The sequence below is a fragment of the Condylura cristata genome, unplaced genomic scaffold, assembly GCF_000260355.1.
Source record: "Condylura cristata isolate star-nosed mole 26May11 unplaced genomic scaffold, ConCri1.0 scaffold00005, whole genome shotgun sequence".
Lineage (NCBI taxonomy): Eukaryota > Metazoa > Chordata > Mammalia > Eulipotyphla > Talpidae > Condylura > Condylura cristata.
In genome coordinates this window covers 34,770,828-34,786,797 of record NW_004567106.1, presented here as the reverse complement: position 1 = coordinate 34,786,797, position 15,970 = coordinate 34,770,828, and the positions used below count along the sequence as shown (strand labels likewise).

The 15,970-nt window shown below is 37.3% G+C and overlaps 1 protein-coding gene across 1 annotated transcript; it reads left to right on the top strand.

The window, feature by feature from the left end:
- Positions 1 to 1,413: 1,413 nt before the first annotated feature.
- On the top strand, positions 1,414 to 10,526 carry SFRP4 (secreted frizzled-related protein 4). The gene is made up of 6 exons (XM_004676862.2): positions 1,414 to 2,121; positions 3,344 to 3,424; positions 3,518 to 3,583; positions 5,354 to 5,552; positions 7,728 to 7,791; positions 9,624 to 10,526. The coding sequence occupies exons 1-6, from the start codon at positions 1,677 to 1,679 to the stop codon at positions 9,807 to 9,809; spliced, it is 1,041 nt and encodes a 346-aa protein (XP_004676919.1). The 5' UTR covers positions 1,414 to 1,676; the 3' UTR covers positions 9,810 to 10,526.
- The last annotated feature ends 5,444 nt before the right edge of the window (positions 10,527 to 15,970 follow it).

Here is a 15,970-nt window from a genome sequence, read left to right as displayed (position 1 = left end):
CATCTGAGTCATCCTCTTCGCTCTACGTTTCACTAGTCTGGTTTGAACTCTGGAGCTTGACATCTATTCCAAAATATATTGAAATGCTGGTTTAGATTGGTCTATCTCCATCTGGACTCCCTGGTCTTCACTTAAGTAGAACTGAACTCCTTGGGTGAATCCTGAAATATATATGTAGTACATATACTTTTAATTTCCATGTTCACTAAAAAGTAAGACAATGCAGTTAAAGTGCACAACACCATGACTAACCCATTGCAAATGGTTAGTCTCACTTGTGCTTTTCTTTTCCCTTGGGCTATTTTAATCCTCAGTACTGGTTAAAGTCAGTATTGAACTAACTTTATGATCTCAAGTTTTGGAGACAAGAAAAACATAACCTCTCTTACAAAAATCTAAGTTCAGATATCCATTTAAACTGTTTTAAAATATTAATATTCACAGATGTTTTTAATGTCCTAGGAAAATATCACATACCTAAAGTCTTAAAACCTGAAAATTGACCAAGGATGCAACAAAAGGCCTTCTTTTTCTGTGAATAACTAAACTAGCAGTTGGTTTTATGACTTCTTCCTGATAAAAATATAAAACAAGACATACATCCTTGCTTTCATGGTACACAGATTTCTCATAATTACTTTTCTGAGCTCATCAACAATCAAGATTTTGGTCTGTGGGTTGGAAATCTCTTAACATGAGGAGGGACAGAAAAGCTTAGAGATTGTGGTGCCCTAAGTTTCCTTTGTTTTCTGCTGAGTTGCATTCATGTTGGAGAGAGGAATAGAGACTAGGAAGGGGCAGGAGGAATATGTAAAACACTTCCCGAACTGAAGATGCTACTTACTGTACTTTAAGGCAGTTCTGTCCCTGCAGCAGGTACGAACCAAATGCTATTTTGGAAAAACGTGGGACCAAACTAACGTCTGCTAAGCCACAGCACAACAACAAAAAATCTTGAGTTAGGCTTTTTGTCCATCTGTTCCAACAATTACTGCGCTCTCTCCCTGCTTGGCTCTTTCTGTGCCCCCTGCCGGAGAAAGCAAGTACATTTCATATTGAAAGGAGAGACTGGCCAGTGCCCCTCCAACTGTATACTCCAAGTCGCAATGTTCAGTTTGACTCAGAGTGTCTTGAAATTCCCGCTTGCACCTTTTTGTCCGAAACGACTGCCGAAGGCACTTTTTGTCTATTCCAAGTAAGAAGACCCACCAGATTTGGGGGAAATCAGGATTCCAGACCTCGGCTGGCCCTGAGGAGATGATGTCACCGCTTCTGCTGAGAGGGCTGGGGGTGGAGCAACCGAGGGGGAGTCCGCGCCGCGCCCGCAGCTGTCAGGGGAGCGTGCGAAGCCCACGTCAGGAGGGTTTCGTGATAAATAGGGTCCCGAAATGGCCGAGGGTGGCTGCGCTCGGTGCTGCGGAGTCCGGGACTGGAGTTCCTCAGGTGGGTTCGTGCCCGAAAGACTGAGCGCTGTAGCTGCTCTCTCTTTGCGCCTGGGAGGGCAGATATCCCCCGCTGGCCTCCGCGGTCCCGCATCGCTGCCTACGGGACGTGGGAAAGGGAACCTCCCCTGTGCCCCTGAAGTTTGCCTCGCTGAAGGAAGCGCACAACTATAGAACAGAAAGCTAGGGAGGGGCCTGCTACCTATCCGGATCTCGGAGACTCAGGACTGTGCAATGCTACTTTTCATCCTGACGGCTTTGTGCCTTTGGCTGCGCTTAGCGCTGGGCGTTCGCGGCGCTCCCTGCGAGGCGGTGCGGATCCCCATGTGCCGGCACATGCCGTGGAATATCACGCGGATGCCCAACCACCTGCACCACAGCACTCAAGAGAACGCCATCCTGGCCATCGAGCAGTACGAGGAACTAGTGGACGCGAACTGCAGCACGGTGCTGCGCTTCTTCCTCTGCGCCATGTACGCGCCCATATGCACCCTGGAGTTCCTGCACGACCCCATCAAGCCCTGCAAGTCCGTGTGCCAGCGTGCGCGCGATGACTGTGAGCCGCTCATGAAGATGTACAACCACAGCTGGCCAGAGAGCCTGGCCTGCGATGAACTGCCAGTCTATGACCGCGGCGTGTGCATCTCGCCCGAGGCCATCGTCACTGAACTCCCGGAGGGTGAGAACCAAGGGGAGGCTACAAAGAGTACCTTTGACTCTGCGTGCCTAAACTTACAGTTGCCAGGATTGGTCAGCGCCCCACCCACTTTCAAGGGACCGAGGAGGTTTGAAGGAGTAGGGCAAGACTTACTTCTAGAAATGTTTAGTGACTTCTAGAAATGTTTAGTTTCCTTGGGAGCTGAGGAAGAACACCATTTCTCATAAAGATACCTGGGGAGAAAGGAGAGGGCAGATTTTTCTACAGTGGGATGTTTTTATTTACAGCCACAACAAAATGTATATAGGGCTCACAGTGTGTTTGAGACAGCATTGAACACTTTACATGTATCATTTAATGTTTAAAACAACCCTACTAGGACTTACCCTTTAGGGTTAACTCTTGAAAGCTTTATGCAAAAATAGTACCAGTCATCAGGCTGTACTGGGATTGCGGTTTGCAAATTTAGGCGTTCTTGAAAATTAAGATGTCTGTTTTATGGTCATTGATCGGGAGCCAGAATCTGCGCCATCTTAATTAATTAACTGGATCTCAATTTCTACCTCCTCCTTTTTTCTGTGGTTCTTTTGTTGTTTTTCTAGGAAGAAAGGAGCAGGTATTTGTTTACTTTTTGAAATGAAACCTAAGAATAATTTTATATTCTTCTAATCCGTGGCCTAGTTTAATGCACATTTTAAAAGTGTTGGTTTGGTATAGTTTCTGAAGTTACACCTCAGAGCATTCCCCAAGGCATGAAGGAGGAACAGTAAAGGGAAAAATTAAAACTCCTAATTCAGAGTTTTAGGGGGAAAATCATTTATTGCTTAAATCAATCAAATAATGGAGGGTCATGCTTATTTGAGGCTCTGTGGCTGTGGACTGCTTCTACAAAATGTAAGGTGAAGGTTTGGAAATATTCTGATTAGTTTGATTAGTGTAAACTATCAACTTGGAATTCAACACTTTAAATTGCTTTGGGAAGGAGTAATGTAATTTATCTAGAGGGCCAGGTTAAATGGATATGTGTTTTCACACCAGCTTTTGCTAGATAAGCAGGTCTCGCCTGAAGTCATCTTACCTAAGCCCAAGGATTTCTACATGAAAGTAGTTGACAATTGCATGCCATTTGTACTACTTAGTATTATTCTTTTGTGATGCTATGTTAGTTTATGATCTTAGATAGTCCCTTATACCAGTTGAGTGAGCAGACTAAATCACTGACCTACATGGCCCTGTGTTTCAGATGTTAAGTGGATCGACATCACACCAGACATGATGGTACAGGAAAGGCCTTTGGACGTGGACTGCAAACGCCTAAGCCCAGGTGCGTTCTTTTTCTTCAAAGCTCCTTCTCTTTCTCCTCTCCAGGGCATTTCTTGAGTCCTCTCAACTTTTGTCTTGCTTTTGTCTTCTTTAGACCGGTGCAAGTGCAAAAAAGTTAAGCCAACTCTGGCAACATATCTGAGCAAAAACTACAGTTATGGTAAGTCATGTGAGGAAGCTCTCATGTTGGGACTTAGCATGTTTGAAAACAAGTTTGCTAGTTACCAACTAAGGGGAAGGCTAGTGACTTTTCTAGTTAATTATTTGAATTATAGCTGGCATAATAACAATTATATCTTACTTTTCTGGGTAAATCTAGTAAAAAGAAAGTGAGTCACCTAGCTGAGAATAGTGAGATGGATTAGATTGCACAGTTGTCTCCTGGATCCTACTTGTCTTGGTAGAGGTACTTTTCAGACAGAACAGTGTGGCCCCACCTCTACCTTTCAAAAGTTGCAGGAAGAATAAGAGAGTAATCCATGAATTTGCTATCTGAGGTCCAGAGTCCCAGGAATTAGGTTTTCCCCATGTATCTTTTTGTTTTAAAAGTTACAGATATTTGGTGTTTTATGACTGTTAGAATATACTAACCACAACACTCTGGGGTTACAAGCATTGACAGAGTTAGAATGTCCTCCTCTCTTATTTGAAAGAACCTGTCAGCATTTCATTAAATAATAGGTTAATCATGTTATTTCGGATGTTTTAAGTAAATTAAACTATACTGTCATCAGTTGAAAGTAAACTTAATTGAAAATGTATTCTTTTAAAATACCAATTTTGGTTATTTTCTTTTTTTAATTTCTTAAATTACTTCTGAAGTAAACTATTTTGGGGGAAATGTTCATTTTAATTGCTAAGTTAGATTTTCATATTTTAAACTAAAACTTTATATCACAAGAAACCCTATACATACATACATAAAAGACATGAATGTAGGAAAATCATGGCATTAAAAAGCTTAAAGAAAAGATCCTCTTATTTACGTCATTAGATTTGATCATACAGGGCCAATGTGGGTAATACAAGCAAGAAAACACATCATCTTTTCTGGTGTCATTACTGTTTTATACTAACTTATTTTATGTAGTTATTAACTTCATCTGATGTACTTAGTCCCTCATCTGACACTTACCAGCCTTTGTTTATCAACCCGAGTTTAGCTTTCCTGCTGTTCTCTGGGGTCATTGCCTCATAACTTCTTTGATGATGAAACCATTTTCTATTTAAGCCCTTCATAAACAAGGTTTCTAGGACAGAATCCAAGATAGACCTGCACTACGCTGATTATAACTCCACAGGAAGCTGTGAAGTAAAGGAAACAAAAAAGCCAGAATCCAAAGTATGATCAGACACAGTTATATTAATAGCCATGTAATAATAGTCCTGCCTCTGCTCCCAGTGGACTTTAATTTGACTGTCAGAAATAGTTGAGAATAGTTACTTTTCTCCAGAACAGCAGAACTGCAAGTGTCAGATGAGTGACTGAACCATGCAAACTTTAAAAGTGGTTTCAAATCATCACAATGCACAGTATAAACAAATATTTATGTCTATGAAATTTTTATAGATGTTCTGTATAATTAAATTTTGTAATTTTTTTTGGCCAAAGAAAGCAACTTTTAGAGTATTAGGGCTAAAAAAAATCTGTGGGATTCTCTAATAAATCCAACCTTCAGCCCAATCAGGAGCAGACTCCAGACAAAGTCTGCTTTTCAATTTCTTATACTTTGCAGCATGATTTCACACTTTTAACACAACCTTGACAGTATGAGAGTCTTGGCATTAAGCATATAACTATGTTGGCTCTTTGGACATCTTGAACATGGCCATCATTACACAGAAATTCTAGAGTTGGTGTGAAGTGAATAACCCACCTGGATTTCTCTCCAAAGGCTTCAACACTCTCATAATAACTTTTAAATTGCAGTTATTCATGCCAAAATAAAAGCTGTGCAGAGAAGTGGCTGTAATGAAGTAACCACAGTGGTGGATGTGAAAGAGATTTTCAAGTCCTCATCACCTATTCCTCGAACTCAAGTTCCGCTCATCACTAACTCTTCCTGCCAGTGTCCTCACATCCTACCCCATCAAGACGTCCTCATCATGTGTTATGAGTGGCGCTCACGGTAGGCATGCAGGGGCAGAATAAAATTACACACTAATGACAAAAAACATGAATCTAACTTAACAGCGATGATTTTTCAAAAATGGCATCAGTAGGTCTTTTTTAAAAGTAGTTTTAATTAATGCCTCTGTTGAATATCAAGTAACCTAAATATCATTAAATTCTTCATTTGAATGAAATCTTTAAAAGTCAATTTTAGAAGAATAAATTATTTCAAAAACGTATAAGTAGATAAATCACCTTGAATAAAAACAGTTCTTTTCAAATCAATCAAATCAGTCAGTGTGGCAAATAATGAATTTTTAAGAGTTCTCCTTAATAACTTACAGATCAAGATTACTATCTGAGGCTATAGTTCTAATTTCCTTATACACATTTAGTTTGCAGTGTTTGGCAGAGCACAACAAACTCTTCCTCTCTCTCACATACACACTCTTATGTCTCTTGCTACCGATATATTTCTTCTCACAGTTGTTTCCTTGGCATCTTTTTCTATATGTTGAGACATTCCTTATATCATAAAAATCAAACATTTCTGTACAATTCAGGATGAGCCCCATCACTTGTTATAATAAAGTTCATTTGGGTCTCCCCGGTGGTTTAGAAGTCAAAGTCTCAGCTCTATCAAGCTCTTGCCAGCCACTGCAACTTGAGTTTGATTCTTGCCAGGGAAATAACCCATATGGCACAGAAGACCTCTCCTTTCTCAACCGCTGCTCCCCTCAGCAGTGTACTCACTAGATCTGCCTGTTCAGCTCCCCGCTCTTGTCTCTGATGACTCCTCTCTTACCCTGTACCTCTGCATTACACCCCAGTTCTTCTATTCATAAATACATCAAAATAAATCTTTAATAAAATTTTAAAAAGTTCTGCAGACTTACTGATTTTTAGGAACAGGTCATCTCTTGAATTCTTTGCCATGCACACTCATTTGTTTACTGGATAGAGTTCAAGGCAAAACAAAACAAAAATAATTCACCCTTTGAAACCTACCTTACTGAAATACTATCTTGTTGTACTTTCTGTCCGTATTTGCTCCCTTCCTTAAGCTACATATGCTGCCTTTATCATGAACTTGAAGTTGTTCTATTCATAGTTTGTATCTCTGCAGTAGCTGAATGAATGAATGTTGAATGAATGTTTCTGGGTCAGTCTCATGTATGATGTTTGAATCCATTACAGTACTCTAATGGATTTAGTTCCTGGGGTGTACCAAGTTGCTAGTTAATTCTGTTGGAAAGATGAGTGGATTATAGGAGTATTAGGGAACAGCCTTTGTGTCATCCTTTCTGTTAGTTTATAGATTTAATAAAAATCATAGCAATTTTTTTTGGGATGATTGGAATTTATGACTTCACAGATGATACTAATGATAATTTGGAAGAACGAAATGGTAAAGGCATGTCAAGGAGATTTTGAAAATAAGAGGGATGAGTAAAAACCTGCTTCTGAGACAAAAAAAAATGTGTTTAAACCATATGGTGTAAGAGTAGCTTTATAGATAATTAAAGCAAGAAATGTTCTTGAAATGAATTCTAATGTGTTATAATACATACATTATGAAGGAAATGTGGAAACTCAATTGGAAATGTATTTTATTATTTTGTAAAAGTTGTAAATATTTTATTGAAAAAATAGTATATTTTCACTTTATCATCATACTATAAAATACATTAATTTTAAAAATTAATAAACAAAACAATAAACTATATTATAGCTGAATGGTAAAATACTTTGTAAACAAAAGTAATATATTACTAGAAAAAATATACATACACATTTTTGAGAACATAACATTGTGCATATAAAAATCATACAAAAAACAAAATCTGAGAAAAATACTTGAAAGAGGTATCACAAAAGAACAGTAACATACTTTATAGGTAGTTTAAATTTATATACAATATAAATTTATTCAAAATGTTAAAATGACAACATATGTGTTCATAAATTCACACAGCAAAGTTCCAAAGAAATAAGAAGTGCAGCATTAAAAGATCTTTACGTTCTTAATTCTCCTATCCAAAAAAACAAGATTCAATTTTTTTATAAGTAAAAGATATGTGTATTATGGGATTGCTACTGAAGAATTCTGGTCTTTATAATTTTGTTGTAACTTTAAGCAGTTTACTTTTATAATAAAAGAAATTATTTGTTATAATTTACTTTTTTTCAGGATGATGCTTCTTGAAAATTGTTTAGTTGAAAAATGGAGAGATCAACTTAGTAAAAGATCAATAGTAAGTATGATTAGCAGTGTTATGAATAATGTAATTTATGTGCTTGTAAAGAGATTCTATAGTTTTTAGGAAATTCTTTACATTCTTTAATCTCTAGGTTATCATAAAAGCAGGCAATAGCAATGTTTATCTTCTTAATAAACAGTTAAAAGTATAGCTACTTTCACTTGGAATCTTTATTATATGTCCATCTTCAACATCAAAGTTATTTGGATGCATTCAATATTTATTTACTGCTTATTTCCAGATTAGTTTTTTTGTTGTTTGTTTCTGTATTGCATTAGATTTACTTATTTTAGCAAACAGTCACATACTTGAGAAAAATTAATGTCCTCTGGGATAAAAACAGACATACAGATGCAGTTCTGTGAATACCTAGCTCTAAAACATACAATCCCTTTACAAAACAGAATCTCTTAGTATTTAAAACAATTACAGACTTTGTCAAAACATGGCTACTCCTACTGAGTGTACTTATGAAAAACAAAACCAAACACTATTGTTACATCCAAGCTAAAAATTTAGGAGCTGCTCAAGGGCATGCTAAGTTTCACCTGACAAAAAATTCTAGCAGAATTGGTTATATGGTTTCCAGGTCTACAGTAGATGAGAAGTATTGATATAGAAGACAAATCCACCATAAGGAAATGAGAATTTTAAAAGGAAAGAAAGCTTCCAGAAATCATACCTGTTGGGCACATTGGTCTCTTACAGCAGCTATTCCAATATACTTGAGTAAGAATTTGAAAATAACATCCTATAATAGCAATTTGCAAAAATGTTTATTAGTTTAAAATAGTCTAGAATTGGATGCTAGGAAGGTAGAGATAAGTGTTCTTCATCTCATTGCATCTCTATTTTTCAATGACTGACTTATAGTAGTGCTCAAATTGTTTTTTTGAAGATGTCTTTTTTTTAAATCAAAATGTTATTGATTTTCCACCCATTCACAAAAATGTTTTGCACCTCAATTTGTACATATGCTTTACTTGTCCCCATCAAAGCTCCAGTGCCAATACCCTTTCACCTTACCCCCTCTTTATCCTTCTCCCTCATTCCTTTCCCTGCTGCTGGTAACCACCAGTCGCTGCATTATTTTTGTTGTCTATTTATGAGAAAAACTTTTTGCTGAGAAAAATATATTATAAAAAGTAGTGCCTATTAAGGTAGATTCACTTTTCTTGTTTCATTAAAAAAAAATAATACTTATTTCTATAATAAATATTAGCAAAAACCTTTCTATCGAAGAAACAATTATCCACTTTCCACTGGCCTTGGGTAGCAAACATGATACTAATTGTGGGTGGGGCTTGTTTTTTTTTGGAAGGTAAAAGAAATAAGTGAACCCATAATTGTGGTGAGAGACCCATGACTTGCCAGCAAGGCTGGATAAATGTCTGCTTTGCTCATGTCAAAACTTTGTTGCATAGGAATGTCACATTATAGGACCCATGGGGGAAAAAATGCCTGGAGTAGGGCCCTAGAATTAAACTGGTAACCTTGATTCTCAGCTCTGACATCTGCTGTGTGACCTTCTGCACATAATCTGGGTATGACTCTGCAAATAACTTTGTTTTCTGGCCATGGCAATGGTGTCCATGTAGAAGGGCTTGTGAGTTTCAGTGAAACGAATGCAGGTCAAAGCTTCATCTGCTATGTAAGGAGCACTTCCTAAATCATCTGACACATGGTAAGTGCTCAATAACATAGAGTATCAATTTCAATTGTTGCTGTAACTATATTTAGTACAGTGAACATTTTTATTAACCATAATTTAACAACATAAAGAAGTGAAATATATTTGACAGTTTTATTTGCAAATTGCCTCCCAGCAGTGGGAAGAGAGGCTTCAGGAACAGCGGAGAACAATTCAGGACAAGAAGCAAACAGCTGGTCGCACAAGTCGTAGTAACCCCCCCAAAGCAAAGGGAAAACCGCCTGCTGCCAAACCAGCCAACCCCAAGAAGAACATTAAAGCTAGGAGTGCCCAAAAGAGAACAAACCCAAAGAGGGTGTGACCTCAATTCTTTCCAGAATGGAGAATTCCCTTTAGGGTGAAGCCAAGTGACACACTCCCTACCATAGAAGACAACTGCAGTATTCCTCATAGACATATCAAGCAGTATTTTCCTCAACGATAAGCTCCAATTTTTCTTTGAAACCATCACAAGCCATAGTGGGATGACAGGTAATATGAAAATTGATTGGAAAACAAACAAAACTGTACATACTCTGGAGCTCTCCATGTAAAGGAAAGGTGATTTTGTTCTTACAGTTTGACCTAATCAGTATCTTTTAAAATAAATCTCATAAACAATGTGCCTTTTTCAGTTTGGCTTGTTAGAATGTTAGCAATATTTTGACATGCGATTGAAAACAGTGCTTGTACGAAGGAAAGTAAGGGTGGATGTTTCAAAGAGCTTTGTATGTTTACTGTTAGCAGAACAATTTCTGCGATACAAGGAAAGTTTTGAACACTAAAGAAAAGCAAAATATGGAAAAATTGTAGTTTATACAAAGGTGACTTTCTGTTCTGTGTTTAGCTAGAAAACTCTAAAAAACTAAAGTAGTAATAACAATAAAGAAAGGGAACAGTAGGGGCCGTCCTGGTGGGGCAACCCTTAAGCGAAAGGGTTGTGAAACTAGCCACAGCTGCCTTAGCAGGCGTTGGATCTGGGCCCCACATGGCTGGCAGACCTCTCCTGACCCGCCTGCTGCTCCCCTCAGCAGTGTACCTTGTCAGTCTACCTGTTTTGCTCCCCACTCTGTCTCTAGTGAATTTTCTCACCACCCGTGCACCTCTGACTTGTACCCCAGTTCTGTATACATAAATAAATGAAAAGAAAGAAAGGGAACAGTAGAGAGACAATATCTCATTCCTTGTTTTCTGGTTACCCAGCTGTGTAGGAAGTATCTGATTGTACATTCACATGCTTCACCTACTTTTAAGTAGCACCACAAACAGATTTTAGTCTGTAAAAGTAGTGCCCCCTATTTTATAACTGGTATATATGATGCTTACCTTGCTTCCAAGACATCTTAAATTTCTTAATATGAACACTGACTGCTAGTGCTTACAGGGAGCCCTTGGTCTGAGGTGGAAGGGCCCCTAGTTTCAGCATGCTGAAACATCACCGCCAACACCAGCTCTGTGCTAGGTCACTAGCCCACCCACTCCTCAAGGATGAAGAGGAGAAATATGAAAGCTTAAAAGCAATTTACCCCTCAGATTTACCACTGTCCCAACTTCTCAAAGGGGTAAGTTACATTCACCCAAGATAGTACTCTGTAGCTTTAAGGATGCAAAAGAGGGGTGTGTGGGTGAGCCAAGGGAGAGTGGAGAAATAAGGCAAATGAGAACACTGATATAGCATCCATTTCCTAAAAACATAACTTGCCCTATAGTGCTCTTCCAGGGCAGTGAGTTAAAGGAATCTAATAGATTGACCCCACACAGGGGTATGAATAAAGTACTTGGGATGTGTTTCTGCTATTTAAAACCTCTTTTGTCTTCATTTCACTACTAATTTAATTACTTTATATTCCACATATTATTGACATTTACTCTTGATAGCTGATACAGACCAGAGCACCAAGGGGAAGAGGGGGAGAAGGGAGGGTGAGAACATAGAGGGTAACAAAGGTCTATGTTGGTGCAATATTGGTGAATTGGTTGTAGGTGCAATATTGCGGTAATACCTGATAGGGGGCCCCATATTGTCTTAGTTAAAAATTATACGAAAGTAATGTTTTATTACAAAATAAAAATAAAGACATTTAAAAAATAAAGTCTCTTTTGTCCTCCTGCAGGACAGATAGCTTGTTGTAACATCCAGATGAAAGGAACCTAGGGAAGGTTCTTAAAATGCAGTGACAGCCTCACTTTTATTCTTCCAGCCACAGGAATTTTTTGTGTTTTTGTAGGGGTGGGGGATGTTAGAAATTCCTCTGTGGAAATAGAGAAAAAATGATTGTTTAAAACCTTTTTTTTCTTAAGTGCAAAACTGAATGCAATATGAGTCTAGAGATGACTTTGCAAACTTCAGCATTATTTACTTTGAATATTTAACTGAAATCAGAAAGTGAATGTCACAAAATAACTGACTTGAGCATATTTATTAGATTGATTAGCCAGCCCACAAGTTATTTTGTATGAAAAGTTGAAAATGAACATCAGCACAGACTACGATTAATACTATATGGTAGTGACCTTTGTGTGAGAGCCAAAAGTTTCTTTCTGTCTCTCATATAATTGCTCCACCTAAATACAAGCGAGAGGAGATAAATATAAATAAATGGATAGAAAGCTGAGGTTCTAGCTATTAAGTAGGAATTATTTGAGAGTTGGGTTACTTTAATCAGAAAAAAAAAGTTTGCATTATGTTCATCAATAAATTTCATAATTTAGGACAATTGGAATCATTTTTTTAAACTTTCATAATAGTTCATATATTTTTGTGCATTTTTCCATCTCAGTTGCAATTCCCTTGGGTTACCCATCACCACAATTGGAATCATTTTAAAACTATGTTGGTCAAAAGATTTTCTGTCAGGCATTAAATAACAGAATAAAATCCCACCTGTTCCCACACACTATCATGCAGCACATCTCTTCTACGAATACCACTGTTGGTATTTTGGTGAATCATTTTCAGGTTTGTCTTATGCCTTTATAACATGGTTAAACAAATATACTAGGAGCTTAATATACAAATTATTTTATAACCTCCTCTCTTCACTCACCTACTGCCTTAGTTCTTTAGGTTATATCCCTTGGTGTTTCAGTAACATAAAAGCAAACTATTTGAGGAATTTTTATCACCATAGAAAGTGAAATAAAATATTTTAGCTTTTAATATATTTACTACTGACAGTATTTCCTAATAGGAAAATATTTTTGAAAGCATTTCACCTTGAGTGAAACTGTCATTGTGACAATACCAAATAAAATTTCATTTGTCAACTTTGTGTTTTAACTGATAAGGAAGCAATGCCATGCTCCCCAGATTCATGGAAAATTTGGGGCAGGGCATCTGCCTTAACACGAGTGGCCCACAGGAGAAGCTTAAAATAAATATCTCCCCTTTATAGTAAAAAACAAATGAGATGAAGGAATTATTTAATAAAATTATTTAATGAAAATGTCAGAATTGGGGGGAGGGAAATGCACGGAATTATGGTGATGGCACACAGGTGACTTGGTGATGGGAAACCCGCGGGGATTACAATTGAGATGGAAAAAAAATGCACAAAATGATGTAAAAATAAACTTTTGTAATAAAAAAAAAGAAAAAAGAAAATGTCAGAATTACTGCACAAATGTCAATATTAGCATTTTAGGGTGAAATCTTCCAGACTTTCTCCCTTTTTTTATGGAGATAATGCAGCATAAACATCTTTCCATGTAAAAACACAATTGTATCTTCATTTTTCACAACTGTATAGCATGTGTGTGTTTCAGAGGGGTTTTTTGCCAGGGACTTTGTGAGAATGATTTTTTAAATGTAGTTCCTTGGGCATGACGCAATAGGACAGAATTTTGTGACTCACATAATAATAATTTCTCAGGACCAGAAATAAAAGGAACACAAAAGAGCTCAAGGTATAATTACTGATGTTTCATGTAGTGAACATGTATTACTTTCATGATTAGAAGATACTACCAAAATGAGGAAGGTAGAAAGGAAAAAGAGGAAGGAAAGAGAAAATATGTAATATGGTTTAAAGCCATATAGACATACAAACTATATCCCATTTCATTGATTATATGTGTGTTAGTATGGGTCCTCATAGAAGTAGGTAGCAAGTGGTTCTAAAATATAGAAGGATTCTGTGAAACAGACTGTGAAAAGAGTCAAATAGGGCTTACGTCACTAAAGAGAGGGAAGGAGGGAAGCTGACTGGGGGAAATATTTCAGACTGCCTCGAAGTCTAAGGATATCTTGCCAAGACTATGGGGTACCTTGAGCTGAGTATGTCATCATGGAGTCCCTCATCTCCTGAGATACTTAGCAGCACATTACATTCCGTCAGTGACTGGGACAGCCTGCCACTATTCAGTCTTAGTACAAAGGTTGCAGTGAATTTTACTCCATATTGTTTGGATAACTAGTCAGTTATGGTTACTGTAGTTGGAGTATGTGACTCACATGCTCATCACATTACATAACATGACAATCCCAGTATATTGAAATTTTACATTAGTTACTAATGAAAATTATATTTCAGTACAATCTATAAAGTGCTTAAGGAATCACATTTAAAAATTCATTCTCACGGGCCCTCCCTGGTGGCGCAGCGGGTTAAAGCACAGCACTGAGAAGCTAAAGCCACTTCCGCATGAGTTCGATTCCCGCCTGCCCCGGAGGAGACCACATGGCGCAGCAGACCTCTCCTGACCCGCCCGCTGCTCCTCTCAGCAGTGTACTTCGTTGATCTGCCTGTTCTGCTCCCCACTCTGTCTCTGGTGAAGCCTCTCACCGCCCCTGCACCTCTGGCCTGTACCCCAGTTCTGTATGCATAAATAAATAAATCTTTAAAAAAAATTCATTCTCACAATCTATAAAGTCAATTTCAGTAATTGTTGTCAATAAACTATTTAAATCCCTAACCACCACAAACTTTTGTCTTCATGGTTTTTTCTTCTTTTCTGTTTTATTTCTAATGTATTAAAAACATGCTTATCACAGCTACAAAGATCGCATAAATTATTTTCCTATGTAAGAGGCGTCATTTTCTGCTGAAATGTGAACATTTCTAAAAGGCAATAGCAGTAACAAAGTCCATGATCTGTAATTTTGCCTTTACAGGTTTGGACAGCATAAGCATCAGTCTAATATTAGCTGAAATAGTTACCTGAGGATAGTTTTATAACTAGATAAACCTAAAATCTGTAGCTATAATATCTAGATGAGAAACATTTATAATGGTAAGCTCTGGATCACATTAATTATATATTTTGCAAAAGGAAAAGAATATATTCTATTAGCAATTAATTTTAGCTACTAGGTTCCTAATTTCTTGGTTCCTAATTTCACAAGCTGTAGTATCATGAGATATAAAGAACTGAGTATGAGATATAAAGAACTGAGGTTAAGCAAAAAATGAATATTATGAGTAAAACTGCGTCATGGTATGAAGGAAATCTAAACTGTTGTTTTCAAATCAAATTGATGGATCTTTGAAATTCATTAACTGTTTTATTTTGTAATAATTCTTAAAATTTATTATGTCATTGAAATATTTTAGTTGCTGAAAATCATGTAGACAATTGCTTAGTGGACTTTATTAAAAACATTACAAAACTGGCTTCGAAGGTCATCTGAAGTAGCTTCCAAGGAGTAAGCAAGTTCAGACAGTTTAGAAAAGCATTAATATCAGGGGGTCCACTCATGTAAGGAAGTAAGATTACCAAAAGAGTCCATAAAATAGACCATAGATATTTTAGGGGATCTGTCAGTTTTCTACCATAGGGTATAGGGAAGGGATGGCTAGACTATATTCAGCTCTAACCACGAATGCTTCTGCTGTCCTGTCTTGGATGCGGTGGAAGGGCAATGAAAGAAACTCTATTTTCAGAGTCAGGATACATTATTGGGCTAATAATAAGTGATGGGGACTGTTCTGTATGTTGGAATTCATCAAGACACAGACTCCATTCTTGTCTCCTTTGGCTTTTGGGAAAGAAGTGCTTCCCTGTCAGGCATATTCACTGCCCACTTTCTGAGTCAGTCTTTGAATTTGTCTTTGAATAAATCTCAAGCCCAAACAGAAAGTACTCTTGATTATTCTAAAATCACTTAACAAAAATGTCTCCAATATTTGAAATAGCCATTTTTAATAGTAAGCAACATTTACTATTTTGTCACTTACTACTACTAGCAAAGTAGTATTAAAATAGATTTTTGTCCCTTTCTGGATGTTCTTAAGAATTTCTTAGAACTCTGAAAATCTCCTGTATCTGTTCCCATGATCCCCGAAGATGATCAAACTTTTCAATCTAATGTATTTACTGACATAGAAAAATAAATTTAAAAGTAAAATTAAAAAATAACCTCAGCTTAAGCTGTGCCTGCTGATTTTATAGTCTTCAATTGCCTGCTCCACAACAGCCCAGGACATGTGTTTTCTGCCTGAAGTTCAACTGAGATTCTGTATCAACCCACTTAGCTGCATCTTG